Below are 26,881 nucleotides of genomic sequence, written 5' to 3'. Positions count from 1 at the left end.
GATTTCCCAGTCCTGCAGAGTTAGCCGGCTGTCAGTGCTCGAAATAGCCCGCGGGTACCTGCATAGCGCTATTTCTGCCCAGGAATCTGGAACCGCGTGGCCGGGCACTCCGTGGTGCCTGAATCAATGGCTAATGAGAGAGATTCTGGCTAGGTACTCCAAGGCTGCACGGAACGGGAAGTTGACGATCGCGTAACGGGCACGTGATCTCCTGAACCAGCGGGCTATATAGCATCTTTCTTCTGTCTCTGTTTAGTTTATTCAGAGAACTAGGTTCCTAGGTAGTTGAATTCGGAGTAAAACATCTGGATGAGATATTTAATGGAGCTGGGAGAGTGGCGGAATTGCAACAACTCTTCTTCAGCATATTGATGGAGCTGAGTGGCGAGTCTCGCAGATCGGTGCAAGCTCATCACCGTACTAATAATGCTTCCCACTATTAAGCGTAACTGCCAATCTCCTACAATTCCTTATTTATACTGTCCACCTCCATCAACTCTTCAAGCCACCCTTCATCAAAGTTACACGCTACCAATAGCCATCACCACAATTTCAAAATATCCACCCACCGCTCGGCAAGCACCACTGCCATGTTGAATTTGTGTCCAGAGGTTTGCACCCATCCCCTCCACAACGAGCACATGTCTTTCCGATTCCCACGTTTTGAACCCTCTCCTCAAGAGAGATCCAGATTCACACCGACGACCTCTCCACCTCCTCCAAAAGAAGTTTTTATACCCCCCACTCCCCTGACTTCCGCGAATGACACGTGCCTGTTCCCCCCTACCACCCCCTCTATTCCTTCAATACCTAGGTACTCTATGCCGTCACGAGCCCCCCACATGACCTCCGCACCGGCCCGACCCCCTCCGGAACTTCTGTCCCTGAGGTACTTAAACCCCCTCCGCCCGCGAAGGCGGGAGATGCATCGAGGAACGGGCTGGGTGTTCAACAACAAGCACAACAAGTACTGATGTGGAGAGGGTGTCTGGGTGATCAACAGACTGAGGAAGGCCTGACCATGGTGGCCTGGGAAGGAGATCGCCTAAGAACGACGCGCAGTTGCATGGAGTGTCAAAGGAGTAGAGGAAAACGGCCATGGAGTGGTGGGGGGAGTGGTGTTGGGTGTTCAAAAACCGGAAGGGCGAACTTCTGATGTGGAGGGGTGTGTGGGTGATCAAAAAGGACGAGCGACAAGGTCCGTGGTGGGTGGGGAGGAGGTCGACTAAGAACGAGGCCACAGCTGCATGGAGTATCGAAATATTGGAGGAAGAGGTACGATGGAGTGGTGGGTGGAGTGGTGCTGGGTGTTCAAACCCAAAATGGAGTACGATGTGGAGGAATGTCTGGGCGATCAAACGTCAGAGGAAGAGCTGGCAATAGTGGCCTAGGAGGGAGATCGCCTAAGAACGAGGCATAGCTGCATGGAGTATCAAAAACTTCGAAGAAAGGGTGCGATGGAGTGCTGGGGGGAGTAGTGTGGGCTGATGATGGATCTCGTCAAGTTTGGTTTTGGGCGGCCGGCGGAGCGATGAGAGAGCGGTGAGCTCTATCTTTAGGGTGACGGTGAAGAGGGGAGGGGTACGTGATATGGGAAGGAGCTGTTGGTAAGAAAGGGGGTAGAACATTGATAAAGAATAGGGATGGTGGTCATCGGGAAAGGGTGTAATGGGCGAGCCCCCCCTGTATCGCTCAGGGCTCCATAAGGCATGATGGAAGCGGCTTTTTGATCGAGGCCACACCCAAGCGCCCATTAGATGATTGGCTTCTTGAGATCTTTTATACCAAGAGGCACCCCATGCGAGAGTAGGCTCCTACGTTTTGCTCCAAGCCCCGTCGACTCCCTGTTGAGTTTGAGGAGGATGTGAGAGATTAAGCTTATATACCGGAAAAGAAAAAGCAAGATATAGTCACGAGAAAGTCACCTAGTCAAACGGACTAAGACTTGAAAGATCAACGAAATAAAACATACTTTACACACCTCCAGCAACCTTCGCCCGGCACTTCATCAACGGCTGAATCTTCTCCCCGAACTTATCCATGCCCACCAAAAAGTCATCAAACGTCAACATAATCCCCTTCGTCCCCGGTGTCTCCGCCGCCTCATCCAACAACCCCGCCACCGTCTCATAGCTCCCCACCAACGTCCCCATATTTAAATTCACCGCCCCTTCCGGCAAATTAATCGTCTTCGCCGTCGAAGTCCCATCCGCTTTCTCGTCCTTCCCTCCCTGATCCGCCATCCAAGCCAACGCATCCACATCCGCCCCCTCGCGGTAGCTTTGCCACGTCGCCTGCGCCATCTCATCCGTCTCGTCCGCAATCACCATAAACAGCACGTACGCGCCGCAGTCCTTCCCCGCCTTCTTGCTCGCCTCAACTAGCTTCTCCGTCCCCTCTTTCACCTTCGTTGGTGTATTAATCCCCTGTCCCATCACAAAGTTGAAGTCCGCGTTTTCGCTCGCAAACTCCAGCCCGCGGCCGCTCTGCCCAGCTGCCACGATATTGATGGGGTGAGCCGGCGGCGGGCTCATTTTGCAGTCCGTCATCGTGAAGTGCTTGCCCTTAAAGTTGGACACGCCGGTCGTCCACAGCTCTTTCATGACCTGCACGTACTCGGTCGCGTAGTCGTAGCGGTAGCCGAAGTAGGCGTTGCCGGGCCAAATGTTCATCTGGCTGTACTCGGCCTCCTGCCAGCCGGTGACGATGTTGATGCCGAAGCGGCCGGGGGCGATGGAGTCGATGGTTGTGGCCATGCGCGCGACGAGCGCGGGAGGGAGGGTGAGGATGGCGGTAGAGGCGAAGAGCTTTATCTTTGTGGTGACGGCGGCGAGGCCGGCCATCAGCGTGAAGGACTCGAGGTTGTGGTCCCAGAACTCGGTTTTGCCGCCGAAGCCGCGGAGCTTGATCATGGAGAGGGCGAAGTCGAGGTTGTATTTCTCGGCTTTGAGGACGATGGCTTTGTTGAGCTCGAAGGACGGCATGTATTGGGGCGAGTTGGTGGAGATGAGCCAGCCATTGTTGCCGATGGGGATGAAGACGCCGATTTCCATTGTGAGGGTTGATTGCAGGAGATGCGCAATTGATTAGGAGAAAGAAGAGAGCTTGAATATGAGAAGAGAGTGAGGAGGAAGAGGAGATGAAGTTGAAAGAAATTATTTCATGGAGATCTGTTGACGGACGCGTCCTCCTCAACTCCACGCGCTGATCGGAAGAGTGCCGCGATGGAACCGCGAGATGTCGGATGTGATACCGATGCCCTACCGACAGCCTCCCGACATCGCTCCCGACGGCAGTTGCTCTTACAGATCATGTTATTTGGTTGGATCGTTCGAGGCTGCCTTACAAAGGGTCCGATGGAAGTGGGATGGGAAAGATAAGGACATTACCCCTCCAAAAGCTAGGACGGGCCGAAGCCGGCTCTAGGATGGCATTCAGACGGGTTGAAAGATCCCGCCGCGCGCTGTGGTAGCACAGAAACGTAAGCTGTTGTTGATGATGAGGGAAGATTGGTGAAGGACCGGATAGCTAGAGGTGGTGTTGTATGGACAGGGAGTGGTAGGTGCTCGTCACGTGGCTTGTCTGTAATACAGAAGAGGTGATATAAACTTGATGAGACAACAATGCCAGACGTTAGTCGAGATGTCTTGAGTTACCTTGATGGGGATATTCATTGTTTTGATGACTTGGGAATCAGCATCCGCGAAATCTGCATGAAATACATAGTGTAGCCCTCGAGTGGTGTACCCATTCATGTTACCCTGGAAAACCCCAAAACCTACCCCGACCCAAACCACTCATCCCATAATCAATGCTCATGCCCACAATTAAAGCCGTGCGCCAACCTCGCCAACCTCGCTGCACTCAACGGCCTCGCCCAATCCTCCAACTCCACCCTCACCGGCTGAATCGGCCTCATACTCCTCTTCTCCCCGGCAACCTTCAGCCCCGTCTCCCCCGTCGCAATCAGATTCAACCACGCCGCAAGCCGGTACCCAGCTCTCGCGATCTGCACCTCAATCACCGGAGTCGCAGCATCATAATATCCCCCATCCAGCTCCTTCCCTTCGACCGCATCCACCCCTCCCGTGAGCACCGTACTGCACACATACGCATTACTCTCCGTCGCCCACGCCATCGAGCTCGACACTGGATCATCCAGACTAATCCCATGCAGCCACCCGCTGGCATCGCTCTTATAATCCCCCGTCTTGATGCGCGCGGTGAGGTTCTTCGCCCAGGACGAGGCGTCGGCCAGCGAGTAACCCCCGATGAACTTCTCCGGCATATTGGTGTCCCAGATATGGTGCAGATTCGTCTCCGTGCCGTCGAAGGTTACGCTGATGGTGTTGCCGCCCACGTCGAGGGCTTCGTCGTGCAGCGGCTGGTGGATGTCGCCGATGAAGTGGATGATCCATTTAAGGGCCATTTGCTTTTCGGTGGTGCTGAGGCTCTTGTCTACTACGCGTGATGTCTATTTGATTGTTAGCCGTATTATGATCCTGATAGGCTACTAGAAGAGTAGATCGGTGGGACATACGTAGTTCTGGATTGCAGAAACGACACACCCCGACTCTCCACAATCGCGCTTATAGTCAACGCCGCAGCTTTTTGGTGGATCATCCTCCGCGTCTATGAAATGGTAAGGCGCGGAGAATTTCCCGGCAGCGGTATACCGGTAGGTATCCGCCCACGTTGCGACGGAGGCCATGTAAGAGCTGCTGGTGTCGGCAAGGATGCCTTGCGCCCAGGACTCCGTAGCATTGGTGACGAAGTTTTGCGCAATGTAGGCGACAGTATCGTGGCCGAGAGTGCCCCAGGCAGAGACGAGGGGTGTGGTAGTGAGAAGGAGGGGGAGGAAATGTTTGAGAGACATGGTGAACGAGGGTAAAGAGTAGCGAAGGGATGGATAGAACGAGTGAAACAAATCCGTCCTAGCCAAGAAACAAAGCCAGAGGAGCTCATAGATATAAGTACACAAACCACAACACACGATTTTACTTGAAACACCGTACCTCTTTCATCCCCACCATCGGTCGCGTCCGCGCCTAGGGCCCGCCAGACCCCGCCTATCTCCTTCGCGAACACCAGTAACACAATCGAGAAACAAGCACTGATCTTCCAAGCTTCCCATCTCGAAAGCTTAACCGCACCCCCATCGCAACCCAATCGCCGCCGCCTGCCTAATGCGGCAAGCCCGCTTCGCGTGCCTGATTGGCTCCCGCGGCGATCCTGGAATCTTAGCATGGTGGCAGATCCAACTGCTACTTTTGACTGCCGGCATGCGCGAAAGAGGAGATGGGATTGGTTGATGCTAATGCCCCGAGAGTAGGTACTATGTATCTTCCTGGGATTTGGGATATCGGGGATGGAGATGGATGGGGGAGGTGGGTAGGGGGAGATGGAGATGACGTGGTAGGGAGGAAGTAGAGAAAATAGACCAGGGAAGGGGTTGATAATACCTTCCATAAAAAAGAGATGCCGTGACGAGTTCTGTGGTTTGATATTTAGAAGGATCTATTGGGTTGTCACGTGATCGGTCGATCCCACGGTCCAATCGCTCGCACGCTGTGTAGACATAGGGTAACGTGGACTTGAGACGCCTTTTCTGAAAAATTTCTTTAGTTTTCCTACCTATATGCAATTGTCGTCGTGCTGTCATACTGTACAACCGCCCCTTCAATTCCAAACGCCGGGTATCTCAATAGAAAGTCATTCGTCCGCTCTACTATTGCGCATTTCGCTTCATGGAACGCTTCGACATAGCTAATGCACCTCTGGCACCTGTACAGCAGGCAGGTCTCGATCTATCGGCTCCGGAGCCGTGTCTTGGGCATCCTCTTCTATTTGTGGTGGAGGCTCCGGCCTTCCATCGAACAGCCGGATCCAAAACGCAGGCGGGTCTAGTGGCGAATGTCCGTCGTGTAACGGTGGGTATACATCGTTCATAAAGTACCAAACTGCCACGATTAGCCCCCATATTCATCTCCAATTGCAAGACTCAAAACTTACTATGTCCCACCACAATCCCGCACATCTCATCCTTCGGCACCGTCCCATGTACCACCACCGAAAAGAGCAACAGTACCCACGGCAAGTACGGCGCGCGGAACACAAGCAGGCCCAGGAAGCTGAGCATGGTGTCCGGGTTCTTGCGGCTCCAGATGTATATGAGGGTGCTCGAGAGCGCAGTCCCGAGGAAGGCCATGCTAAACATGGGCGCGATGCAGAGGAGGAGGGTAGAGGCGAAGGTGAGAAGCCATGAGAAGTGGGCGGGGGAGCGGCCGGAGGACTCTTCGAGGAGGCGCGAGTAGCGCTGAAGGAAGAAGATGTGGTACAGTAAGTCGAGGCTGAGGGGGCCGAAGTAGAAGAATGTAGTTATTAGCCGCCAGTACTGATTTCAAGTTAGACTTCATGGTATGGATCCTGGCGGGAGGACGAGTGATTGTGTATACCTGGCTTCTGTAGAATACGGTCTTCCAGCTGTAGAATAATTGGAATGGAGTGATGATGTGACACTGTACCAGCACGCTCGCTCCCAGTGCCGCTGTCATCCACCATCTTGTGCATACGGGCATCTCAAAGAACCACTGCTCCAGTGGGAACTGGCCCATGACGCCGCCGCCGCCGCCGAGCATGTCCGCCATGGTGGAGTGAGTGGATGTGTGTACGGAGCGATGCGGAGCTGGAAGACAAAGGCGTAGTATAGAAATATCAGTGGATGAGACGTGGGATAATTGCAGGAGCGAGAGGACACCCTGTCGTTTCAAAGGTCGCAGGAAGAAGAGGCAGGCAGTGGTGGAGTGAAACAAATAGAGAGTCCCGAACGGCTACGTAGACGCTTCCACCGTGCTCGCGCACAGGCTATTTCTGGACTGCGGGTAGAAGGAGCAAGCACTATGATTTGCACTTATATATGTGGGGAATATGAGGCCTGCATGAACAAAATCTAACAAGTATATATCTTTCTACCCCAGAATATCGAGAGTTCATTCACCAACACTCAAGTTGTCCCTGACATTTGGGCATGGCTTGGCGGATAATGACTAAGGCGGACCGCCAGGACCCTGTCCATTCCCAGCCCCCTCGTCGCGAAGAATCAACATCCCGCCGCGTCTTTGTCACCACCATCCGCCGACCAGCACACTCAACATATCCATAATATCGATCGCACGTCCGCAAACACTCCCCGACGCCCAAATCAATCTCCTGTCCATCGCGCGCAGCCTAATTCCAGCGCTCGCTCTCGGTACCGCATCCGGCGCATAGCGAAGCGCGTCCCAGCCACCGCAATCACCAAACCGTTTTCGCGACTATTCTCACCACTGCCTGTCAAATAGTCCATACATCGCGAGGCGCATTCAACCGAGGAGTAGAGAAGCACTGCTGCGCGTAGTAATTACATAACATTAATGCCAGCAAAACTACAAACCGGACGGCCGACGCGCGGTGGGGGGCTGGGGATGGCCAGAAGAGGGGGCGCAACAAGAGGTGGTGCGAGAGGCGGAGCGAGAGGCGGAGCGAGAGGCGGAGCGTCAACCATAGGGAAAAGGAGAGGAGATGTACAGCGTACGTCTCTGCCTGCCGTTTTGCAATGGCGTAGGATTTGAGGTTGAGCACATTAGGCTAACGATTTCCTGCAGCCGGGGATCCAATACCATACCCCAAAAAACGGCGTTACAAACCTGGCACATTAGCCCTCAAAGAAATCCGCCGATATCAGAAGAGTACAGATCTGCTACTATTAAAACTACCATTCTCGAGACTGGTGAGTTAAACCTGCCCGTTCCTTTGTCAGCACAATCGCTTTTTGTTCGACGCTTTGTGGTGGTTGTGCTTTGCTAATGGGTATTCCAGGTTCGAGAAATAGCGCTAGACATAATGCCGCCAGACCAGGAATTCCGATGGCAATCACAAGCGATCATGGCCTTGCAAGAAGCCGCCGAAGCTTTCCTCGTGCACCTCTTCGAAGATACAAATCTCTGCGCTATACACGCGAAGCGGGTGACGATCATGCAGAAAGACATCCAGCTAGCGCGGAGGATAAGAGGAGCCTGGGGAGGGCTAGGATGAGGAAGGGTGTGGGTCTGGTCTTCCGAGCTTGGGTGATTGCGGGTTCGAATTTTCTTGTATTATATATGGACTATAGGCCACAAGACTCTCAAAGCGCGAGTCTGTACACTCGAATCGCGTCTTTACAACCGCCAGGGAGGCCTCGATTTTATCTGGCGTTTCAATGGGCATTGGTGTTAGGGGGTATTTGGTGTCTGGATCGGGTGGTCAACTGGATGCTATACCAAATTTTTATTTCAATCTGTATGCTATAGCGCCATCGTCTGCTAAAGCTTGGGAGCATGCGACAATCAAAGCGTTCTGATCTTTAGGGTGGGTGTCTAAACTCGTGAGACCTTCGATTGATGAGACCCGTGCCTTTACCTCCCTCTATTTTAACGGAGGTAAGTATCTGACTTGAAGAGATTTCAAATCCCATTCATCATCCTCTCTGCTTTCTTTCCACTCTTTTCGGCTTTTCAGCTTTTCAACTCGGAATATCAAACCTTTTGGTGCATCATTTCCTTCTAGACATGATCTAGTTGCGATAGGCTTCCTCTTCAACTTTCAAATTCACTTACCGCGTATCTCAAGCGCCTCAATGCCCTCTTGATCCGAATTCTCAATTGTCCGACCTCACAACCTCCCAGAGAGATCGCGTTCATGCAGGGCTACTACGTCGATCTAGGGCCGTGTCGTATCGCATCAAACCACTCTACGGTCTCAAATGCCACAGCGACCTGCGAGCATGCTCGTTCTTCTCCTCTTGCGGGCAAGCATTTGACCCCTTTCAATCTAACGAGCCCGCCTCATCTCTTTGAACGCCGGCGCCAGAACATTCATTCCCCCACCAAGTTCCCTGGACATCGCCGTTGACAAAGTCACCTGATACCTTTCGTCACTGCTCACGTACGACTCAATTACTCAGCTGTTCTTCGACTATAATATCTTCGCTCTCCTCTGGCTTCTATAATCTCTTCAAGGGCGACATGGCCGTGTGCCAGTGTCAGGATGTGGAGTCCAGCGACGAATGGTGCGGTTGGGTTTGGGACTCAAAAAAGCCGACTTCAAGCACAATGTCCGGGTTGTGGAGCTGGGCTATTCAAAACACAAGCACGGTAGTCATTTGATGATTACATATCCTCGACAGCTGGGACGAATGGAGTGTGGGTTGGAGTGGTGTCTGTTGGATTATGACAATCACCTACAGCAATCAATGCTAGTAGCAAACAGGGCGCTTCCATGTACATAATGTCGCGTTCTATCAATGTTCAGATGCTACGGCCTGCAAACCAACAGTATCAACAGAAGAACCAGCAAACAGCATGGTTTCCGCGAGGGGTCGAGGCCTGCATCGATTGACGATGAAGAGTACCAACGCTTATTGAAGACACAGTGATACGTTGCGTTATTAAACATGGCCTCCTTCAGGCGTAGACGATCTGCCTCAATCTCGTCGAATGCTCCAGAGCGCGATCTTTGGGTCACGATGATCAGCAATTGAAGCCGGAGGTGCGCGGACTCCATCAGACTTCAGGACAACGAAGGACTGCACTCTATCGTTTTGCTTGTCTGCTCGGTTTCGATCCACGCACACATGCACCATTTTCAGATGCAGTTTGAAGACGCCCAGCGGCCATTGATCTCTCCTTCACGGGTTTTTGCAACTCAACCACCCTGAAGCCTGCTTATTCATCCTACGAGCCGAGTAAAAGGTTTTATATCCCGGAGGATATTCACTCGGCTCGGCCTCAGCTGATCCCCACGCGGACCTTCGCGGGAACGTCATGTGAACCGCCATGCCTTCCTAAATGCTGCTTAGGTCACCGTCCTATCAGGAGGGGCCGGGTCATGTGATCCAAGATTTCTCGTCTGCCGGCGAGGTATAAAATCTCTTGTCTGCGGAGACATGGAGGGCAGCCAGGTCGTCCTCGGCTCTTGATTTCAAAATCATCAGGTCAACTCCAGCAATGGAGTGGGAGTCGGAGTTGGTGGGATCAATGATTCGGATATTGGAGCGTGATGGCCGTGTGTAGGTTAACCATGCGGTTATCAAACATGTTTCGCTCTTCGGTCCATGGAGTTTGGGGGCTACGTTTGTCACATCATGATTATCTGGTGATCTTCTACGGTTTTGGATGGCGCTGACTTTCAAAGGTGCCAGATGATAGGTTTCGACTTGTCGAGGTATGGAAACTTGACATCATTGGGATGAACGGGACGATGTTATCGCCGCTGCTGCAGAGCATCACTACAAATCTTCCGCTGACCACACCAAACGCCGACGGCGCAGCCGTTGCCCCAGATTCTTCTCCGAGTTTAGTCTCCATTTTACTTTCATACGTCCTGCGCTCAACCTCTCGGTCCAAGTGCCACCATGCTGCTCTGCTCAGCTTTGTTTTGAACCATTGCACGCCATGACGCATTCTTTGCTCAACATCCTCCATTGAGGCATCTTCCTGAATGGAAAAGGCTCTGGACTTGTCACGGCAAGCTTTTATACCATCGATAGTGGATGAAGTCGGAGAGCGGCTGATGTAAGTTTCCGGGTCGTGTCACATGACTATGGCCGCTTGGTGAACAGATTATCCCAACGTCAACGCCATTCTGCAGCTTCTTATATGCATCTCCAAGCTCATTGCGGCGCTCATGCTGTATATGGATGGTGCTCTACAATCGCTGAATGGCACCCAATCTAGAATAGTCTACGACGATCTCCATCCATCCTGGTTCGGCATGTCCGAAAAACTGCAAGGCACAGCAGTAACGAGGAATCTTGGAAGCCAACACCGCTAGCTCATCGCTCCACTTTTTGCATCTCCACAACCGTCCTGACCTTCTTTACCTTGTCCCTTGTCAGCCGACACTTTGGGGCAACTTGGCTCGTTAAGGATAGCTTGTCGAGGATGACCTTGCAAATACCCCTACTTTCGTTGAGGATGAGCTTGCGACTCCTCCTACTTTCAGTAATCCCTGCGCTTTTCCCCATAAGACAGACTCGGCCTGTGATTGGATCAGTCGTTTATCTATAGAGCCGAGCTATATCATATTACTAAGCTTGTGGCTCGTTTCCGTCACGCTGCTTCTAATTGATAGTCCTCTATATAAGCTCGAACTGCCGTTGACGTACATTTTATATCTTGCTCATATCTATTTTCTCTGTAATTGCTCTATTTCATATCCTCTCTTGCGCCTTCAAAAATCACCAAATTTTAGCAGCCCGCAGCCTCTTTATCTCACGTGGAGCGTATTTCTGTTATTCAAACAACCTTAGCTCGTCAATAATGGCTACGGAATCCCCTCAAACTTGGTTTATCACGGGCTGTTCTAGCGGCTTCGGCGAAGGCTTCGTTCGCCAGCTACGCGCCGCGGGGGATAACGTAATTGCGACAGGTCGAAATGCCGAGACTAAGCTCGCTCATCTCAAGGACACGGGAGCCGTTATCATGGATCTAGATGTGACGGAGCCGCTAGCGGAGATTGCTGAGAAAGCAAAGGAAGCATGGAGCGTGTTCGGCGGGGTCGATATCGTGGTTAATAATGCCGGAGCTATCATCAGTGGCGCGCTAGAGGAACTCACGTGAGCATTCCCCTATGATCTTTGCTGAGATGACGACGACGACTGATGTATCCATGTATAGCCAGGAAGAGCTGGAAACGGGGATCAAAACAAACTTCTACGGCCCGCTCAACGTCACCAAAGCCTTTCTTCCCTACCTCCGGGAAAGGGGCTCTGGCACGCTCCTCTATATCGGCTCCATCGCGGGCTGGCAAGGCAACCCCGGCGCAATCAGCTATACCTCGCCCAAATTCGCAATCGCAGGTTCCTAGCCCTCTCCTCGCGTCTAGTCTGCCGTACTTACCAGCTCTCCAGGTGCCGTAGAGTGCCTCGCCAAAGAACTCGCCGTCGTGGCGCCCGCCATCAAGCTTCTCCTCGTCGAGCCAGGCTACTTCCACACCGCGGCATTCACCAAGTTATACCACGTGCCGCCACGCCTCCCGGCTTACGCGGAGTTCAACGCGGCGTCAGCAGCGTTTGAAGAGAGGGTTAATGGGCACCAGCCCGGGGATGTGGAGAAAGGCGTGCAGCGCATGATTGAATTGGCCAAAGGGACCGGGATGGCTGAGGGGAAAACGCTGCCATTGCGGGTACCTCTTGGGAGCGATGCAGTGGCGGGTTTCAGGGCGAAGTGCGAAGAGGGGTTGAAGACTTGTAGGGAGTGGGAAGAGATGGCCAAGAGTACTGATAAATCAACGGGGCTGAGGGCCTGAGAAATGGCAGTGGGCCTCAGTGGCGGAGCGCGGCGTTAGACTTATTGGGACTAGCGTAAACCCATGCACTGGCTACCATAGTGTCTCGTAAGTAAGCAAGTTGAGTATTACATCCTTCTGGGGTTGCTTCGGCCGTATACATGGAGTCTAGCATCTTTCTAAGACTTATTACTCACTCGACACCACTGTGAGGAGCAGCCCAGAGAGTAAGCAGCCAGTCAGTCAAGAGACAGTCTAATGTACTGTACGTTACTTGAAACTTGGCATCGCGCCTAGGGTTTTGGAAATCTACGGGGACACCTCAAGCAGTGGTAAACGGGCGTGCACAGACTTGACTCTTATGCCCTGGCTTGGTAAGAGGTTACGGGCCGCTGGGCCATCGACTTAGAGCTCGAGCATGCCTCCACGAATGCTTTCGCAAAGTTGAAATTCTCTTTGGGCGAATAGTACATTAATTGTGCGCCTCTTAAATCACCACGCCGGGGCGTCTCCTCACACACGTGTCCTTACCAAAACAAACACAAAATCCCGCCCCTCACATCAATCTATCCATATATTTCGAGTAAAATGAACCTTCCTCGTACTAACCAGCAGGAACCTTGCCCCAGTGGCGTCGGCCCCGTATCTCCCAACATGCTAATCCTAGGTCTTGTTTTTCTTTTTTGTATTGCTTGGCTAGGTCTCGGTTCGAATCCCGCTCTCGTCAGGATTATTTTTTGGAATTTCTCTCGGAGGCACGACTGTTGAAGGATGACAATCAGCTACAACGAGCACACTCCATCTTATCAACTTCAAAATTGGATATCTGTCAAAAGCCTCACCAATTCAAAGTGACACACTTCCCAGCCCACCCCCCTTTCCTAACCACCTCCTGAAAAATCCACTCCCCAACATCCGCCCTTCCCACAGTACAGCCGAGCGTGGGACCTTGCTCCTCCTCCCTCCCTTCAACGCCCGGAATTCCCCACACCCACCCAGCTCTAACCATCTCTAGCCCCCTAGCCGGCCCGTCCATCAAAAGACTCGGCCGTATAACCACAAAATCACTAATCCCACTCCCCTCCTCCGCAGCGCTAAAAATCAGCCTCTCCATCGCCTTCTTATCCATATACGGCTCCGCCAGCAACCAGTAAAACACCGGCCAAAGCAAAACCAGCAAGTCCCTCTGCCCCGACTCACAGCCTCCGGGCGTGCTAATCGCCACCAGCAGCGGCTTCGCACCGCTAGCGGTCGTGCTGATCCCTTCGTCGGCGAGGCTGGCGAGGGCAGCGAGCATCGTCGCGACGCCCGTCTCGCAGATGTGCGGGTCGTCGATGCCGACGGGCTTCCACAGCGAGGCCTGGAAGTGCGCGTTGCCGCCTCCTATGCCGGAGATGATGGTGTCGACGAGGTGGGTGGGGGAAGTTGGGGAGATGAGGGCTTTTTTGACGTCGGACACGTTGCGGACGTTGCCGGTGTGGATTGTGAGGGTGGCGAGGGTTGAGGAGGGGATGGAGTGGGTGGTGGTGAGTAGTGTGCGGAGTTTGTCGGGGGTGCGCGCCACTGAGGGGGGTATGTTAGGTGTGTGGTGGGCTTAGGGGTGGAGGTGTTTACGGGCTGTTGCTGTGTAGTTGTCTCGTAGGGCTGCGGATAGAGCTGCTGCTGCGCAGCCGCCTGTCGCGCCGAAGAAGGCTAGGGTGGGCTTGGTTGTGGTCATTGTGAATCTTGGACACGCAGATGAACGTAGTTCTCGAATAAAATGGGTGTTTTGGCAAAAGTTTGAAAGATGTATCTTTTCTGGGAGAGAGGAGAGTTGTGGATGTATGAAAATGCTCCTTCCCTAGCAGAATCAATCCTCCTCTTTATACTCTACCGCCCTCCTTAGCTCTTTGTCGCCATGGACATGCATTTCCTCGTCAAGCAGCATAATTTCTCGTGCTGGACGAAAGTTGGAGGTCGAAAATGCAGTTTCGGAGGGATGCGAGGATGGAGTCGGGCTATATATCCACCTGGTCGGGCTGATATCCCCCCGGCTTGGCCGACGCTAATAATGATCTTTATTTTAACAACACCATACCTTTTGCTCACAACACGCAACATGAAATCGAGCGAGTTAGATGGCGGAAGCGCCCGGGCGCTGACTTGCTCACTGCTGGAATGAATACAGCGAACATTCAACTAGCTTTTTGTACTCAAGAGTTGGTGGTGATAGGAATATTTTCGGGCTGGCAACTTTAGGTAAAACGCATTCAAGAACAAGCTGAAGAGGAATCAAGGTAGCTTCGACTTAGTTGTACAGGCCGACCGTGACGTGCACTATGCCCAATGAGACCGTGAAAAATTAAATCGGCCATCCTTCTGCGACGCCAAGTATAAGACTGCGAATGTCATAAGAAATTTGGCCATGATGGGGAGTTTTAGAATCGGCTATTCGTAAAAGGGGTTTATTTGCTAAAATGATAGCACAAGCCAAGGAGGAGCTTCTGAGGGAATTGGGATTTGAACAGTAGGTATAGGTATGTTGCGGTGTTCCTGAGTTTTTCTTATGGTATTCCCCAGGATTCGTTGATCAAAAAGTGGCTGTCCACGAATCTGTGACTCTTGCTAAAACCTCATTTGCTTTAGATAAACACTCTCTCTAGGCTTGTGCACATTTGCCTAGCACCGCCTGAGGTACTCTAGTGCGTTATCAAAAACCGAAAAACGTCAGTTTTGACGAGGCCAGTAGAATAGCTCTTCGAGCTACCTCGGACGAAGTCAGAACAGACTGCCACTTTTTGTTCAACGAACCATGCCTCCTCTTTTGGTAGAAAGGGGCTCCCCGTCGCGAATTTCGACATTCTCTCATGAAAGAACTACACATGGGGCGTTGCAGTTTCCAGCCAATATTGGGCGGCCACGATGTCAGGCCCCTTCCTGTGCAGCAGCACCTTGTGTTTATCTCTCCTCCTGCCGATGAAGAGCTACACCCCTCAACTCTTCATCCCCATCGACATACAGCCATTCGCTACAATATCTCATCCCAATTTTTGACGTCTTTACACTTAGCTCATAGCCAATACTTGAGTCAGCCTCTAGCACGCCTTTCAGTTTCCGCAATTCAGTATCAAGCCTTGAAATTATCACCCCGAATTTCTACCCGGGTAAGTAGAAAGTTCATAGATATTCAAGAACCTTATTACACATCTCCTATCCATCACACTATTCAGAATACCCCTCTAACGCGGCACAGAGGATACAACTCCACATACACCATGCCTACGACCGTTCGTCTTTGTTCTCGTACGCTAGAGATCCACAACCGCCTTCGATCACGGATCGCATCCTCGAATATTGATCTCCTTCCAAACTCTTTCGGACAAGGGAGAGCAGCCATCCAAAATGTATTCGAGTCCTCCTTCAGCGACATCCCAAGCCAGTCAGCAATCCACCCAAGCGAAAATGGGTTCATATTTGCTAGCATGACCGCCTACTGCGGTCATCATCATCTCTGCATTCGCCCTGAGGACGTTTGATTTGCCATCCTCATCCAGGTCGGCTTCTTCATCAACAAAAATAAGAGACCTCGAGCTTTCCCAATCGTCGAATACGAGTATAAAAAGAATCTCCCAAGAAAGATAATCCGCGCTTTCCACACAGTTGACTTCAGCGACTTGGCACTTCAGATGACACCGCAAAACGTCTTCAAAGATTCAGATTTTCGTAATTGGATCATGCCTAACTTCACTACTACGACAGACTCGGACAGGGTGGTCGCGTCGACCCTCGTGGTTGGGATAGGACCGAAATGTTTGAACTTCCCGACGAGAGAGCCGTGGGGCCTTGACATTCCGGCTGAGACATTGCTCGGAAAGCGCCGAGACTGGGAAGACATGCTAAACAGGCTCGACTATCTACAGGGATTTGGAGGAGCAGAGCCGGCGCAGTTCTATCGACTCTTAAAGCCGATTCTAACCAACTTCGTTCGGTGCTTCGATCGTCCAGGTGATGCGCGTACCGTTGATTTCTGGAAAAAGTTTGCGCATCTAAACAATCGACCGAACTCCCCTTATCTCTCAGGATGGATCACTGCCTTCTGCTTCTAGGGGGCGGACGGCTGCAAAACGTTGCGCCCTAGGTCGTGGGGCGGGTGGGGCTGCGTTCTCAAAAATGACGACGACTTGAAAGACGGCAACGTAAACGAGAACGCCTTCCTCCGCATCGTCCGCATCGTCCGCATCGTCCGCATCATTCGCATCGCCCGCATCGTCCGCATCCTCACTTCCTTCCTCGCCGGCCTTATCGTGTACCTCATCCCCCTCACACACCTCTTCCTCTTCTCCAGGGCCGCCGTAAACGAGGACGCCCTGAACGAAGATGGCGTGAGCGAGGACGATGAAGACGAGGACTACTTATACGAGGAGGACTTATACGATGACCGCGTGAATGAGGACCCCCCCGTGAAGGACAATGTGGTAAAATACTACCCGTGTCCGGTGCGTCAGATTCCTTATGGCTATGCCGGGGTGACGGTGAAGATGTCCGACGAGGACCACGGGTAGCCTTACAGCATCCGCATCGTCGCTGGATCATTCGGTGCCCGCATGTCCAGCAGCGAAAGGTTGCTTCAGGGTGAAGAGCGGAGCGGAATCGACACACTGCAACCGGTTTCGGGATGGGGGCTATGCAAGGTGACTGAGGCTGAGGAGGTGACTGTGGCTGAGGAGTAACCTGGGAGAATCACCGCGCTTGTAACGTCGTCTACATTCTTTTTTCCACAGTTCGCGGGAACGATGTTTGAGTTCAAAAAGCCTGATCCTGATATGGATCTCAAGTTCATGGGCGGGTATTGATCATTCTTTTGTTTATAGGAAGATTCCAAAGACTCCCGTTTTTCTTGTTTATACCAAGTATACATGTAAATGCCTCGTCATGGAAATCCGTATACTCGTCTACTACTTGTCTAAAATGCCGAATTTCTCTCTTTTCTAGAACGCTGAAAATACCATGAGGTTCCTCACGCAGAGGTAAACTCGCGATGCTACCGCTAACAACATCAACAGGGTGTACGCAAATTGGGAGTGTATCCGCTGCCCCCGGTTTCTAATAGTAGGTTGAAGCCCCATAGACAGTGGCAGGAAAATGTACGGATATATATAGCCAGGCACGGTATCAAGTCCTAGCGCATGTCGCCTGGTCCATTCAACATCTGCTAAATGCAACAATTGCCCTACTCGTTCAAACCCCACAATTCCTGCATCAAAGCACATCTATCAGCTGTGGAAGGAGTACACAGATTTACGAAGAGGCATGTTCTCACTTTCAAAAGACAAATACATATCACAATAGCTTGGAGAGGCTAACGCCGTAGGCAATGCATGGGATCCAATTCCTTTAATTCAAAACTACGACCTAGCTCTTCCACCCGCCCCAAAGCCGCGGGCGGAGAGCAGTACCGTAACCGCAATGGCATTCAATATCTTAGTATGCAACAGCAGCATCATTCCCATCTCCACACCGCAGTTGCCGTCGCGTACAAATCTATTGCCATGCCCGCTAGCCCGCTGATGTTGAGAACGCCGAGCGGCAAAGTCAGCTCCAGGGGTGTCAGTTGTTATCCGTATCCGATGGTTTGCCATGCCCTCGCAATCATCTACAACTCCATCTCATCGTCCATCGGCTCGCTGATGTTGAGAACGCCAAATGGCAAGGTCAGCTCCGGAAGGGCGAGTTGCTGTACGCTTCTATTGGTCTGGCCTTGCTTGAACGCCTGGTCGGTGGGGAATGCCGGCAGAAGTTGCTGCGTGGATGAAGGTCGCTGTTGTTTCGCAGATTTACCAGGCAGTTCACCACCTCTCTTCATCTGTCGCTGCGCTGCCCTGTCCTGGCGGCGGGCTTTCTTCTCCTCCCGCGTCACAGTTCCCCCCGTCATCTGGCGTCTCATAAGGTTATCGCGTCGCTGTGGGCTTATGAATGGGCAATCAACCATTTCATGTGCCTTGTGAACGCGGTAATTTCCCCTGCATATACCACACGGCTGCGTCTCCCACAATCCTATCCAGCACTGCTTCGACATCTCGAGTTGCTCTGGTGTTTGGAACGGGCATAGCGATGGGGGATGGGCGACGTCGGAGTGGCCAATCTGCTGGCTGAGAGCGCACGGCTCGAAGACTAGGTCTGGGTATGCCCGGAGGACAGCTTGGAAGCCCCTTAGAGCGGGCTTGAGGGTGAAGGGTGGGTGGCCCTTTTCCGTTTCGCCTGGAGATGCGCGAGTTAGGATATGATTACGATAAGTGTGGGCGCTATTTGGTTTGTGACTTACGTGATGGCTCAAGTCTCTCTCTCTTCACCCCAGCAGCTTTCTTTGCTCTCTTCTTCTCCGCTCTAGCTGCGTTCTTGTCTTTCGCATTCGTCTTCGCGAGCGCCTTCGCCACTCTCACCTCCCTCGCCGCCCTTAACTGCTGGCGCTTTTGCTCGGTCTTGTAGGGGCAATCGCAGCTCAAATGTGGGTTGTGGACATGGCGACGCTGCGAACACTCGGAACACTTCTGCTGCTTCGCCAGTTCCCTGTAGCTATGGGCGGACTTATGGAGGTCCCGTGGTTCTTGGTGGAGGCATAACCATGGCGGATGCGGGGGTTCGTCGCTGTCGGCGCTCTGGCAGGCGTCGCAGAGTTCGAAGGGTATGTTTGGCTTCATGCGGAGGAGCTCGTCGAAGCCTTTGCGCGCTTCGGCGAGGTGGAAGCCTTTCTTCCCCATGTCTGGGAGTGAGGTGTTAGACTTTGGGTGATGGAAGCGGGTTTAGATTTATGGATGGACGAAGTTGGTGGTGAGACTTACTTGCAGAGGATGAAGAGTAAGTGAGGTGAAAAAGAAGCTCAGAGAAACAACCCGCGAGGAAGTAATACAAGATTTATGACGCAGGTCTGCCATTCAGACTTGGCAATACATCACGTGCCCTACCCGAAGTCACGAGCGAGACATGGTTCCGAACATGTCCCGCCTACAGCGATGCCATAAGTCTGTGCACATGCGTTTACCACTGCTTAGGGTACCCCATTGAATTTCAAAAACGTAGGCGCGATGTCAAGTTTCAAGTAATGTAAATTGCACTGATGGCTGGCGTAGGACCTCGACTAAGTGGAGTTAGAGACCAGTGCTCCCACCGGGGCTTTCGCACAGGCTTGGAAACTCGAGCTGCGTCCGATATTTCTCGTGCTGGTGGTAGACACATTGCAATCCGGCAACGTGGAGAGAATTAGTTATCGGGCCTTGTGCCGGAGACTGAAGCCTCTCTTTACTTCTGGGTGGGTGGTTTGATATTAGCTCGCATCACTAACATTTGTAGAGCTGGTGATATATAATGATAAGTAGTGTAAGTATATGGTACCGGCCTTTACGTTTGTTTGCTGCTTTTTCCTGTTTAATTTCCCCGTCTTTAGGCATTCCCGTTATCTAGAAGTGATTTGGATCATGTCAGGGACTCACTCATGGCCGTTGCGCATACAAATTACAACATCACAAGCTTTGGAATCAAGATGAGAGCGCTTCTATCCATAATCCTTGTACATTCCAAGTTACGGCCTCGTATATCTTGCATTGTCTTTGAATTAAGCTTGAAGTCATGAGGGACCATAGACGCTGCTATCACACGTGCAGTACACTAGCTCGTAGGCCTCGAAGTTAGACACAAACATCGTGCTTACTCCACAAGTGAATTAAAGAAACAGTGCCGACAAATGTACGAACATGGGTCGTGTTCGTCAGCAATTTTCGACCGCAACGCTGAGAGCGGGGCCAATATCCGATTCCACCCTCTAGTACTTTAAAAAGCCACTAGACCACTGCCCTTGATCCTTCTCGGTTTGAAAGACTACGAGAATTTTCTAGACGCACCGTCTACCCACCGCGTACTGTATTTAGAGCCCAGGTCAGAGCGGGCCTCCATGTAGGTCAAACTTGGAAATTGTGGCTAACACCGCCCCGGAACATAGCTCTGTGCTCCACATGAGTATGTTCAAGTTCACACGAGCTACTCATAATATGGGCGTATCCCCGTTTTCAAATCCCCGTCCATAGCTGCTTCCATGCTAGGAGGCCCATGAGCTTCTTCTGTTGTTTGTGAGTGATGCTAAGCTATTTCACTCCTGACGCACCCAGACATAGGTATTAGAGCCATAATGATTTTTTACTACGAAGACCATCCACATGAAAAGAAGCACTTAAGTTGTATTATAGACTCAATCTACGATCTGCGTTCATCGAATTATTTGCAGAATTGTTGTTTGATTCCCAGGCCTCCAAAGCATAAGAACTTAATAATGTCGTGTCCAAACCAACCCCACATGCCGGAAAACCACGAGGAGCTTCAGCACTCCGGTTCACAGCCGCCTTTCATGGGGCGTGTTTTGATTGACTTTTCGGTCCCCCGCAATGCGGGCCTTCGCGCCAGGTAGCATCCATTGTTGAACACAGGGACCAGCCACATAGTCATACTCGTCTGCTAATTCCAGCTTTCACGATCTAGCCCACAACTGCTCTTCATCTTGAACGAAATAGTGTTACTTGAAAATCCGGTGCACCAGAAAATTTTGGACTGGACGACGGATTTTCTGTAAAACCAGCACTATCCGCACATGGCAGCTGATGACGGTTAGATTTCAAAAGTTCCACGCAAAGTCACCCTCCATGACCAAGAGTGTAGTGATAAGTTAATTTGCGGCGCTCCAGAACATGATCCAGGATCCCCTCCGTTGAAGTATTTTGAGACCAGGACCTACCACACATGTTGGGCGACAGCCTGTCTGTAGCACGCAGCCACCCTTCCATCATGCATTGAAAATTGCTGAACCTAATCCCCAAGGCGCCTACATGGCTCCATAGCACAGCTACTTCAACGTTAAGTAGTACAGTACTAGGTCATAAGCTTGGGCACCCGGGGATACCACTGTGCGGGTTCCACTCTTGATCGCTCGACACTACCGGAAGAAGTAGCTAGCTAGCATGTAGCGGGCTAGTCAAAAGGCTGCCCAGTCCCCATTGCATCGTCATTGACATCGTGTTCGGAGTTGTGAAAGCCCATAAGAGTACCCCAAGCAGTGGTAGGAGAGTCCTCAAAGTTATGTTGCAGTACTGTATATTGAAGACTAAGATATCCCCACATGGTAGCCTGTTGAATTTCGCCCACAACCATCCTCCATCCTGGGGAATTTGTGCGTGTACTTTTTATTCCCCGCTTTCAGAACATGTGGATGTATCGTAGGTAGTATGTGAAACTCCAAAACCACCCACACATTCCGCGGTGAGTTTTTGGCGTCTTCGTTCCAGCTCGCAATACCCCCTCCATGAACAACCAAGCTGCTACTTTTATCCTCGGGCTCCCGAACATAGCGGCTGCAACTGCCTGTGTTTTCAAGTTTAAGCTCACCCAGACATGACAGAAAATGTGTACGGTGTATGTTGAGTCCCAGCTTACAGCCCCTGCCCATCAGTGTCGAGCTCATCTAAAATTTGATTTCCAACCTCCAGATCACGCACTGGTCGTACATACATTCCAATATGTTGAAGACCAAGACCGCACACTCACACATTCCCAAGTCGGTGACTGTGTGACGATTGATTCTCGAAATACAGGGCGCAATCACTCCCATAAAGGATCATGCGGTCAACTTTCGAGCCCGCAAACCACAGCCTGCCTCCACCATGACGATATGTATCGTGGTCTTTAATTCGATCTCCGCCTCTCCAAACTGAAACATGCTCCCACATTGTTTCGAGGTGTTCAACACCAACACATCCCACCATATATCCATAGGTCCTCATGATTTCGAAACCCCCATCCACACCAACCCTCTCTGCAGTCCATGTATGGAAGCCTTGATTTGCGTTGACAACCCCGAACACCCATTTCCCTCTGCTAGAAAAACTGTCAAACCGCCTGGGAGGCCCTTCCTATATACCCGCCCACCAGCACCAATCTCAGCATCTCCGAAAGCCGACGATGCGAGGGCGCGACGTGTGTATGGCGAAAACCGGAGGCAAACGAGGCACGGGTTAGTAGCAATGCATGTGAAGACAAAGATGCGGAGAGTTGAAGAGCATTGATTGGTCTACGGGATCTAGCGGTGAGGCAAGATAGGAATCTATGCAGGAGAAAGTCGGGTACGGAACGAGAAACACAATATCCTGGCGAAACACATGATGAAAGACAGCGGAAATACACGTAGATGTGCGGAACATATCCGATTAGATGACCAACCAGGAGAGGATGGAGTTTAGATATTTGATGTGAAAAAATTGAGGGTATCCAAGAGGGGCGCGTGTAGCCAAGAGTAGGAAGATGCGGAGGGTAGGCCACGAGATGGTTTCTGGGTGTCGGCAAAGCGGGGTTCTATGTCGCCGAGGGCGGCATCGTGACGATAGATATCGGGTATGAGCGTATTTCAAGATCAGGAAGCGGGATCCCGAGTGATATTCGAGCGGCTGGTGTGTGTCATGTTGCCATGGTCATTGGTTGAAGGTCGAGTATCGGCGGGTTGAAGCCGCCCTAGTGGGCGAGTATTCCACGTCACATGGGGGAAGATCCAATACACCAATCGAAAGGAGACGGACTGAAGTGACCTTCCGGAGATCATCAATTGCTTCAGCTTGGGAGAAGCGTTAGTAGAGTAGACTAGGAAGACAAGTATGGATCCATCACGACCAAGAAAGCAAAGATAATACTCACTTCCACTGGAAGAACTTCAACCATGAGGTCTTCGGGGCCTCCGCATCTCCTTCTTCCCCCTTCTCAAGATCCCCTGGCGCCATCACTCGTGCATGCGCCGGATGCATGTGACTTGTGCATTCACCAAAGCACCTGCTGCATACCCACCATCTCACAGATCCGCCTTGCATCTCAGTCTTACATGTGCGGCACTCCAGCTTCTGTCCGTCTGGTAGTCCGATCCCTTGCGCATATTCTCTCAGTTGCTTTTTGTAGCGCCTTTCCCTCGCTGCTTGCAGCTCAAAACCAAACTTGGATTTGGCATAGCATTCGGCGCAGATCCAGTGGTCTTGCATCGACGCGTCAGAGACCCAACATCGGCATTGGCGTTTGTCTATGGCAGTGCGTCGTAGCCCAGGACGGATTGATTTGAAGTAGCATTTTGTGCAAGAGGGTCTACAGAGCTGGAGATGGCGAAGGCCGGCAAGGCCGGGCATTCTTGCGCATTGGGTGCATTCCTGTTGGGTTCTGATTAGGAGCTAGGTGATGAAGAGCGTGCACGTGGTTTGGAGTAACTTACGGCGCAAACTTGCTTATTGCAGTATTCGCAACGACTCTTCGTGTTATTGTTACAGGAGTACGCCTTGAGCTTCCGAACTCGATGCTCATAGTCGCCGGCTGGGAAGACTGCTTCCCGGACGCTCTTTGAAGTGAGACTTAGATTGATTAGGTCGTCGTAGTGGAGGTTACTGGCGATTGGCAGGAGCAGATGCTCGATGTTGAAAATGTTCTCAAGCTTAGGGTTTGATATTTTGATGCCACTGTAATTCGGAACGTATTTCGGCGGCTTCTCAAATTCGATTGGCTTACACCCGCGAAGCTGACGTGCCACCTTTTTCAGAAGTCTGTATAGAAATCGAGATCGACGAACGGTAGCGCAGGCAAGCCAGTATGGCCCTCCAAAGACAATAACCACGAACCACGCGAAGGGCCGATAGGGGTTGAGGATACTGTATTCGCGGATATCGCTAAAGATGCCGATGTAGGCGATGAGCATTTGGAAGACGCTATTCTTAATGTGAGTAAGCAATGATGTCAACAGTCGTTGGGGACACGTACATCACTACTACTCCTAAGATCCAAACTAATACGAAGGAGTGGCACCTATCATTGGCGTCTTCCCGAGACCTATAGCTTGCGGCCAGGGCGAAAAAGCTGGGATAGTCACCGTGAACCTGCCAAGTGTCCGCCTTTTTGCATGTAGTCAGGGTAGCCGGGAGGTAACTCGCTTGCATGGCAGCGCCGACGGCCATAACCAGGGAAAGCGTAAGGTCGACAAGCCCATACCAGAAGATTGCCCAGCCTTTCCATGTGAGTATGAGGCCGAAACCAACAAAGGTCCACCCAAAAGCTGCCATACTCTTTTCAGGCGTTAGTAAGAGTCCTGAAATATGTGACATCAACTTCTAAAAAGATCCGAGACGAAAGATGGGCTAATGATTAATGTTGGTGATGTTGATGAAGAAATAGGCTATTACGTACCCCCGCATACAGCAGCTCTTGCGACAGTATGACGTTCTTATTGTATGGAGGCCTTGAAAGTTGATCATGGTCCTTTACCAGCTGGTAGTTATCCTTGGCAGCGAATGCTAGTATCCCAACAACGATGACCTCGCAGAACCGGAGAAAGAGGATGCATCCCACCGTGCCCTTCTCGTCGGCCTCGGGCATTTTTGCATGCTTGTAGCTCCCACATCCCGTAAGGCAGCTCATGGTGGCTTCAAGCACAAAGATGATATGGACGATATAATGGAGTTGGTTGTAAGAATACAAGTAGGGTAAAAACGAAGTAACAGATGGCAGAATGACGCGCAGAAAAGGTGCGGCTGTGGGACAAAAGCCCGGGGAAGCGAAGGCGCGAGGCAGCAAGTTATTGATCAGTAGAAATCAGCGCCACAAGTCATTAGGCAGAGGTTGGACGCCAGAAAGCGGCGCGAGGCTGAATGATAGCCGTGCTGGGAGTCCGCATCTCAGAGTCGCCTGCTGCTTGCCGATGTTGTGTAAAAAGCGAGGTTGGAGTCGAAAAGGTAACACCCAGTCTCATGCAAGGTACATTATGTGTATGATATGTTGGTAGGGTGCTGAATCACGTCAGGCAGCCGTGTCGTCCGATGTTGAGTGAAGGTCGGGATAGCGACGCGATCACCCCGCTGAAGTGCTGAGCCACAGCGCCACAAACTGCTGCGCCCCGAGTTTTAGCCGAGTCGGAGGCACATTCATCCGACGAGGCGTGAAAACCTTCAATCTTCATCCATCTTCCATCCAATTCGTCGCCAGCAATAGGTCTAGGTCGAGTTAGAGAGGGACTCAGGTTGTTTTAGCACAGGAAGTCTTCTCTCATGGCCGTGGCCTTCAAAGTGGGGCGTATGAAAACCCTGGTAAGTACGTCAAGATTTCATCCGGATGTATCTACATATACGCTCTTGGTTCTCAATTTCACATAGTCTCTACTTCGTTCTTTGCACAATCTTCATTTCCGCAGTCCTAGAATTTCTCCATAATCCGTTGTTGAATGTTCCCTCGACAGAGGCAGACCTCCTCAGTTCTAGGAACAAGCAATCGCACCTTTGATCCGGCCCCGTTGTTATGTGCGCAACGTGCACACAGCTGTGCTCGCCTCGCATTACATCGTCTGAACTGTCAATGATTAATCCAAAACCGTTAGCTGAGCCTTCATTCGTCAATCTCGCAAAGCAATCCCCCGACTGTGGTGGAAGGTGGGTTTCATCACCATGAGAAATCGGACTTTCTATGACCAAGAACCCCTCCTGTAATCTGTCCCGTTGGGTCGTCGGTTGCGGCATCAAAATGACATTGAAGGATCTGGAAAGCTGGTTCAAAGATTCGGCTTCGGATTCGGCTCCGAACTGTACGGTACCGTTGATTGACGCCCAACTCCACGTATGTATGTTACGTTCCCTTGGACGGGGTGTAGGTGGTATCGCTTCGGGGAGGCAGTAGGCTGGCATAACCCAAAGCAACTCTTTCGCTAGACTGCCGCGCCAGAGCCCAGCGAGATACTTGTCCCGTGTTGGAGTAGACGTCGCACGCGCGGCAAGACTTGTAGAACCAGTCACTGGAGCTATCTTGCACAATACAGAGCGCGTCTACCCAAAGGTACTGTATGTCGAGCGTCTTGCATATCTGCGCGGCGTCAAGTGCTGTCTGTAAAAGCTCTTCAATTGGTGTACCCAAGGTCTCGAACTCGGAAAGTCGGGAGGTGATGAGTCTCAGCTGCGACGAGTTGCCCAGCAATATAACAGAGTTACATATCTCCCCTTGGCCTGTGTCCGAGCTTTTCCATTGAGAGTGCTGCCACTGGACCCCAACCGAGGCGGAGATCTACGTTTCTATGCGGGCTCAAGGCTTTCGTGACATCGTAAAGGAGGGCGCGAGTGGGACGTTCAGTCGATTCAGACGATGCGCGGAGGATGTCGAGGGTTACGTCGAGGACATGCAGCGGGTCTGGAAAATGGAGAGCATGCCAGGCGGAGTAGGTCATCCTCAATGTCCTTCTGATTGATAAAATGCGTAGAAAGGGATGGGTATCCAGTTCCGACAAAAACGATCGCGATATTGAGCCAAACAGTATAAACGATAATACTCGAAAACGGTAGCAACTCGCAACTCGCGGCGGCAGTACAAAATCAAACTCAAAATCGTAAAAGCAGCAGGCTTGCATGAAACTGTTCGTAAAGTCGTCAAAAGGCAGGTTTCCGGTCAAGAACAACGCAGCAACGCCAACACGACCAATAGGAAAGCGGCACGATATGTCTTAGTCGTAGCGCCGGCGCCTAGTGACGGTCCGCTTGTATGGCCGATGCGGGCCAAATGG

General features: G+C 51.7%; 11 protein-coding genes across 11 annotated transcripts; 3 read left to right on the top strand and 8 right to left on the bottom strand.

Annotated features, from left to right (window-relative positions):
- Nucleotides 1–1,832: 1,832 nt before the first annotated feature.
- On the bottom strand, nt 1,833–3,198 carry BDZ99DRAFT_462500 (putative pyrimidine monooxygenase ruta). The gene has a single exon (XM_033719855.1). The coding sequence runs from the start codon at nt 3,051–3,053 to the stop codon at nt 1,974–1,976; it is 1,080 nt and encodes a 359-aa protein (XP_033578223.1). The 5' UTR covers nt 3,054–3,198; the 3' UTR covers nt 1,833–1,973.
- Nucleotides 3,199–3,808: 610 nt separating this feature from the next.
- Nucleotides 3,809–4,876, bottom strand: BDZ99DRAFT_385627 (uncharacterized protein; the record flags this gene model as incomplete). Its single annotated transcript, XM_033715441.1, has 2 exons — nt 3,809–4,474; nt 4,541–4,876. The coding sequence occupies 2 exons, from the start codon at nt 4,874–4,876 to the stop codon at nt 3,809–3,811; spliced, it is 1,002 nt and encodes a 333-aa protein (XP_033578222.1).
- Nucleotides 4,877–5,805: 929 nt separating this feature from the next.
- BDZ99DRAFT_370013 (DER1-domain-containing protein) lies at nt 5,806–6,647 on the bottom strand (the record flags this gene model as incomplete). The annotated part of the gene is made up of 3 exons (XM_033714801.1): nt 5,806–5,960; nt 6,013–6,394; nt 6,456–6,647. Coding segments are annotated over 3 exons (729 nt in total), but the record flags the coding sequence as incomplete, so codon positions are not given.
- An 816-nt stretch (nt 6,648–7,463) lies between these two features.
- On the top strand, nt 7,464–8,073 carry BDZ99DRAFT_385841 (histone-fold-containing protein; the record flags this gene model as incomplete). Its single annotated transcript, XM_033715451.1, has 3 exons — nt 7,464–7,569; nt 7,644–7,768; nt 7,858–8,073. The coding sequence occupies 3 exons, from the start codon at nt 7,464–7,466 to the stop codon at nt 8,071–8,073; spliced, it is 447 nt and encodes a 148-aa protein (XP_033578220.1).
- Nucleotides 8,074–11,336: 3,263 nt separating this feature from the next.
- BDZ99DRAFT_476062 (NAD(P)-binding protein) lies at nt 11,337–12,324 on the top strand (the record flags this gene model as incomplete). The annotated part of the gene is made up of 3 exons (XM_033722032.1): nt 11,337–11,632; nt 11,694–11,875; nt 11,927–12,324. 3 exons carry the CDS (start codon nt 11,337–11,339, stop codon nt 12,322–12,324), a joined length of 876 nt encoding a protein of 291 aa, XP_033578219.1.
- Nucleotides 12,325–13,141: 817 nt separating this feature from the next.
- On the bottom strand, nt 13,142–14,258 carry BDZ99DRAFT_442128 (uncharacterized protein; the record flags this gene model as incomplete). Its single annotated transcript, XM_033717798.1, has 2 exons — nt 13,918–14,258; nt 13,142–13,866 (listed from the first exon to the last, which is right to left on the bottom strand). The coding sequence occupies exons 1-2, from the start codon at nt 14,018–14,020 to the stop codon at nt 13,142–13,144; spliced, it is 828 nt and encodes a 275-aa protein (XP_033578218.1). The 5' UTR covers nt 14,021–14,258.
- Nucleotides 14,259–15,557: 1,299 nt separating this feature from the next.
- Nucleotides 15,558–17,235, top strand: BDZ99DRAFT_570486 (uncharacterized protein; the record flags this gene model as incomplete). Its single annotated transcript, XM_033727998.1, has 3 exons — nt 15,558–15,812; nt 15,864–16,318; nt 16,421–17,235. 3 exons carry the CDS (start codon nt 15,558–15,560, stop codon nt 16,842–16,844), a joined length of 1,134 nt encoding a protein of 377 aa, XP_033578217.1. The 3' UTR covers nt 16,845–17,235.
- Nucleotides 17,236–17,674: 439 nt separating this feature from the next.
- BDZ99DRAFT_562354 (uncharacterized protein) lies at nt 17,675–19,126 on the bottom strand. Its single transcript, XM_033727342.1, has 2 exons — nt 18,605–19,126; nt 17,675–18,540 (listed from the first exon to the last, which is right to left on the bottom strand). The coding sequence occupies exons 1-2, from the start codon at nt 19,038–19,040 to the stop codon at nt 17,936–17,938; spliced, it is 1,041 nt and encodes a 346-aa protein (XP_033578216.1). The 5' UTR covers nt 19,041–19,126; the 3' UTR covers nt 17,675–17,935.
- A 3,595-nt stretch (nt 19,127–22,721) lies between these two features.
- BDZ99DRAFT_298409 (uncharacterized protein) lies at nt 22,722–24,854 on the bottom strand. The gene is made up of 5 exons (XM_033714169.1): nt 24,529–24,854; nt 24,106–24,407; nt 23,567–24,053; nt 23,008–23,504; nt 22,722–22,927 (listed from the first exon to the last, which is right to left on the bottom strand). Exons 1-5 carry the CDS (start codon nt 24,757–24,759, stop codon nt 22,924–22,926), a joined length of 1,521 nt encoding a protein of 506 aa, XP_033578215.1. The 5' UTR covers nt 24,760–24,854; the 3' UTR covers nt 22,722–22,923.
- Nucleotides 24,855–25,395: 541 nt separating this feature from the next.
- On the bottom strand, nt 25,396–26,232 carry BDZ99DRAFT_562344 (uncharacterized protein). The gene has a single exon (XM_033727341.1). The coding sequence runs from the start codon at nt 26,013–26,015 to the stop codon at nt 25,494–25,496; it is 522 nt and encodes a 173-aa protein (XP_033578214.1). The 5' UTR covers nt 26,016–26,232; the 3' UTR covers nt 25,396–25,493.
- Nucleotides 26,077–26,232, bottom strand: BDZ99DRAFT_349823 (uncharacterized protein; the record flags this gene model as incomplete). Its single annotated transcript, XM_033714492.1, has 1 exon — nt 26,077–26,232. A coding segment is annotated over one exon (156 nt), but the record flags the coding sequence as incomplete, so codon positions are not given.
- Nucleotides 26,233–26,881: the final 649 nt, after the last annotated feature.

Source organism: Mytilinidion resinicola (assembly GCF_010093595.1).
Source record: "Mytilinidion resinicola strain CBS 304.34 unplaced genomic scaffold BDZ99scaffold_8, whole genome shotgun sequence".
Taxonomy (NCBI): domain Eukaryota; kingdom Fungi; phylum Ascomycota; class Dothideomycetes; order Mytilinidiales; family Mytilinidiaceae; genus Mytilinidion; species Mytilinidion resinicola.
Note: the sequence above shows the minus strand (reverse complement) of the source record. Positions and strands in the feature narration are given on the sequence as shown.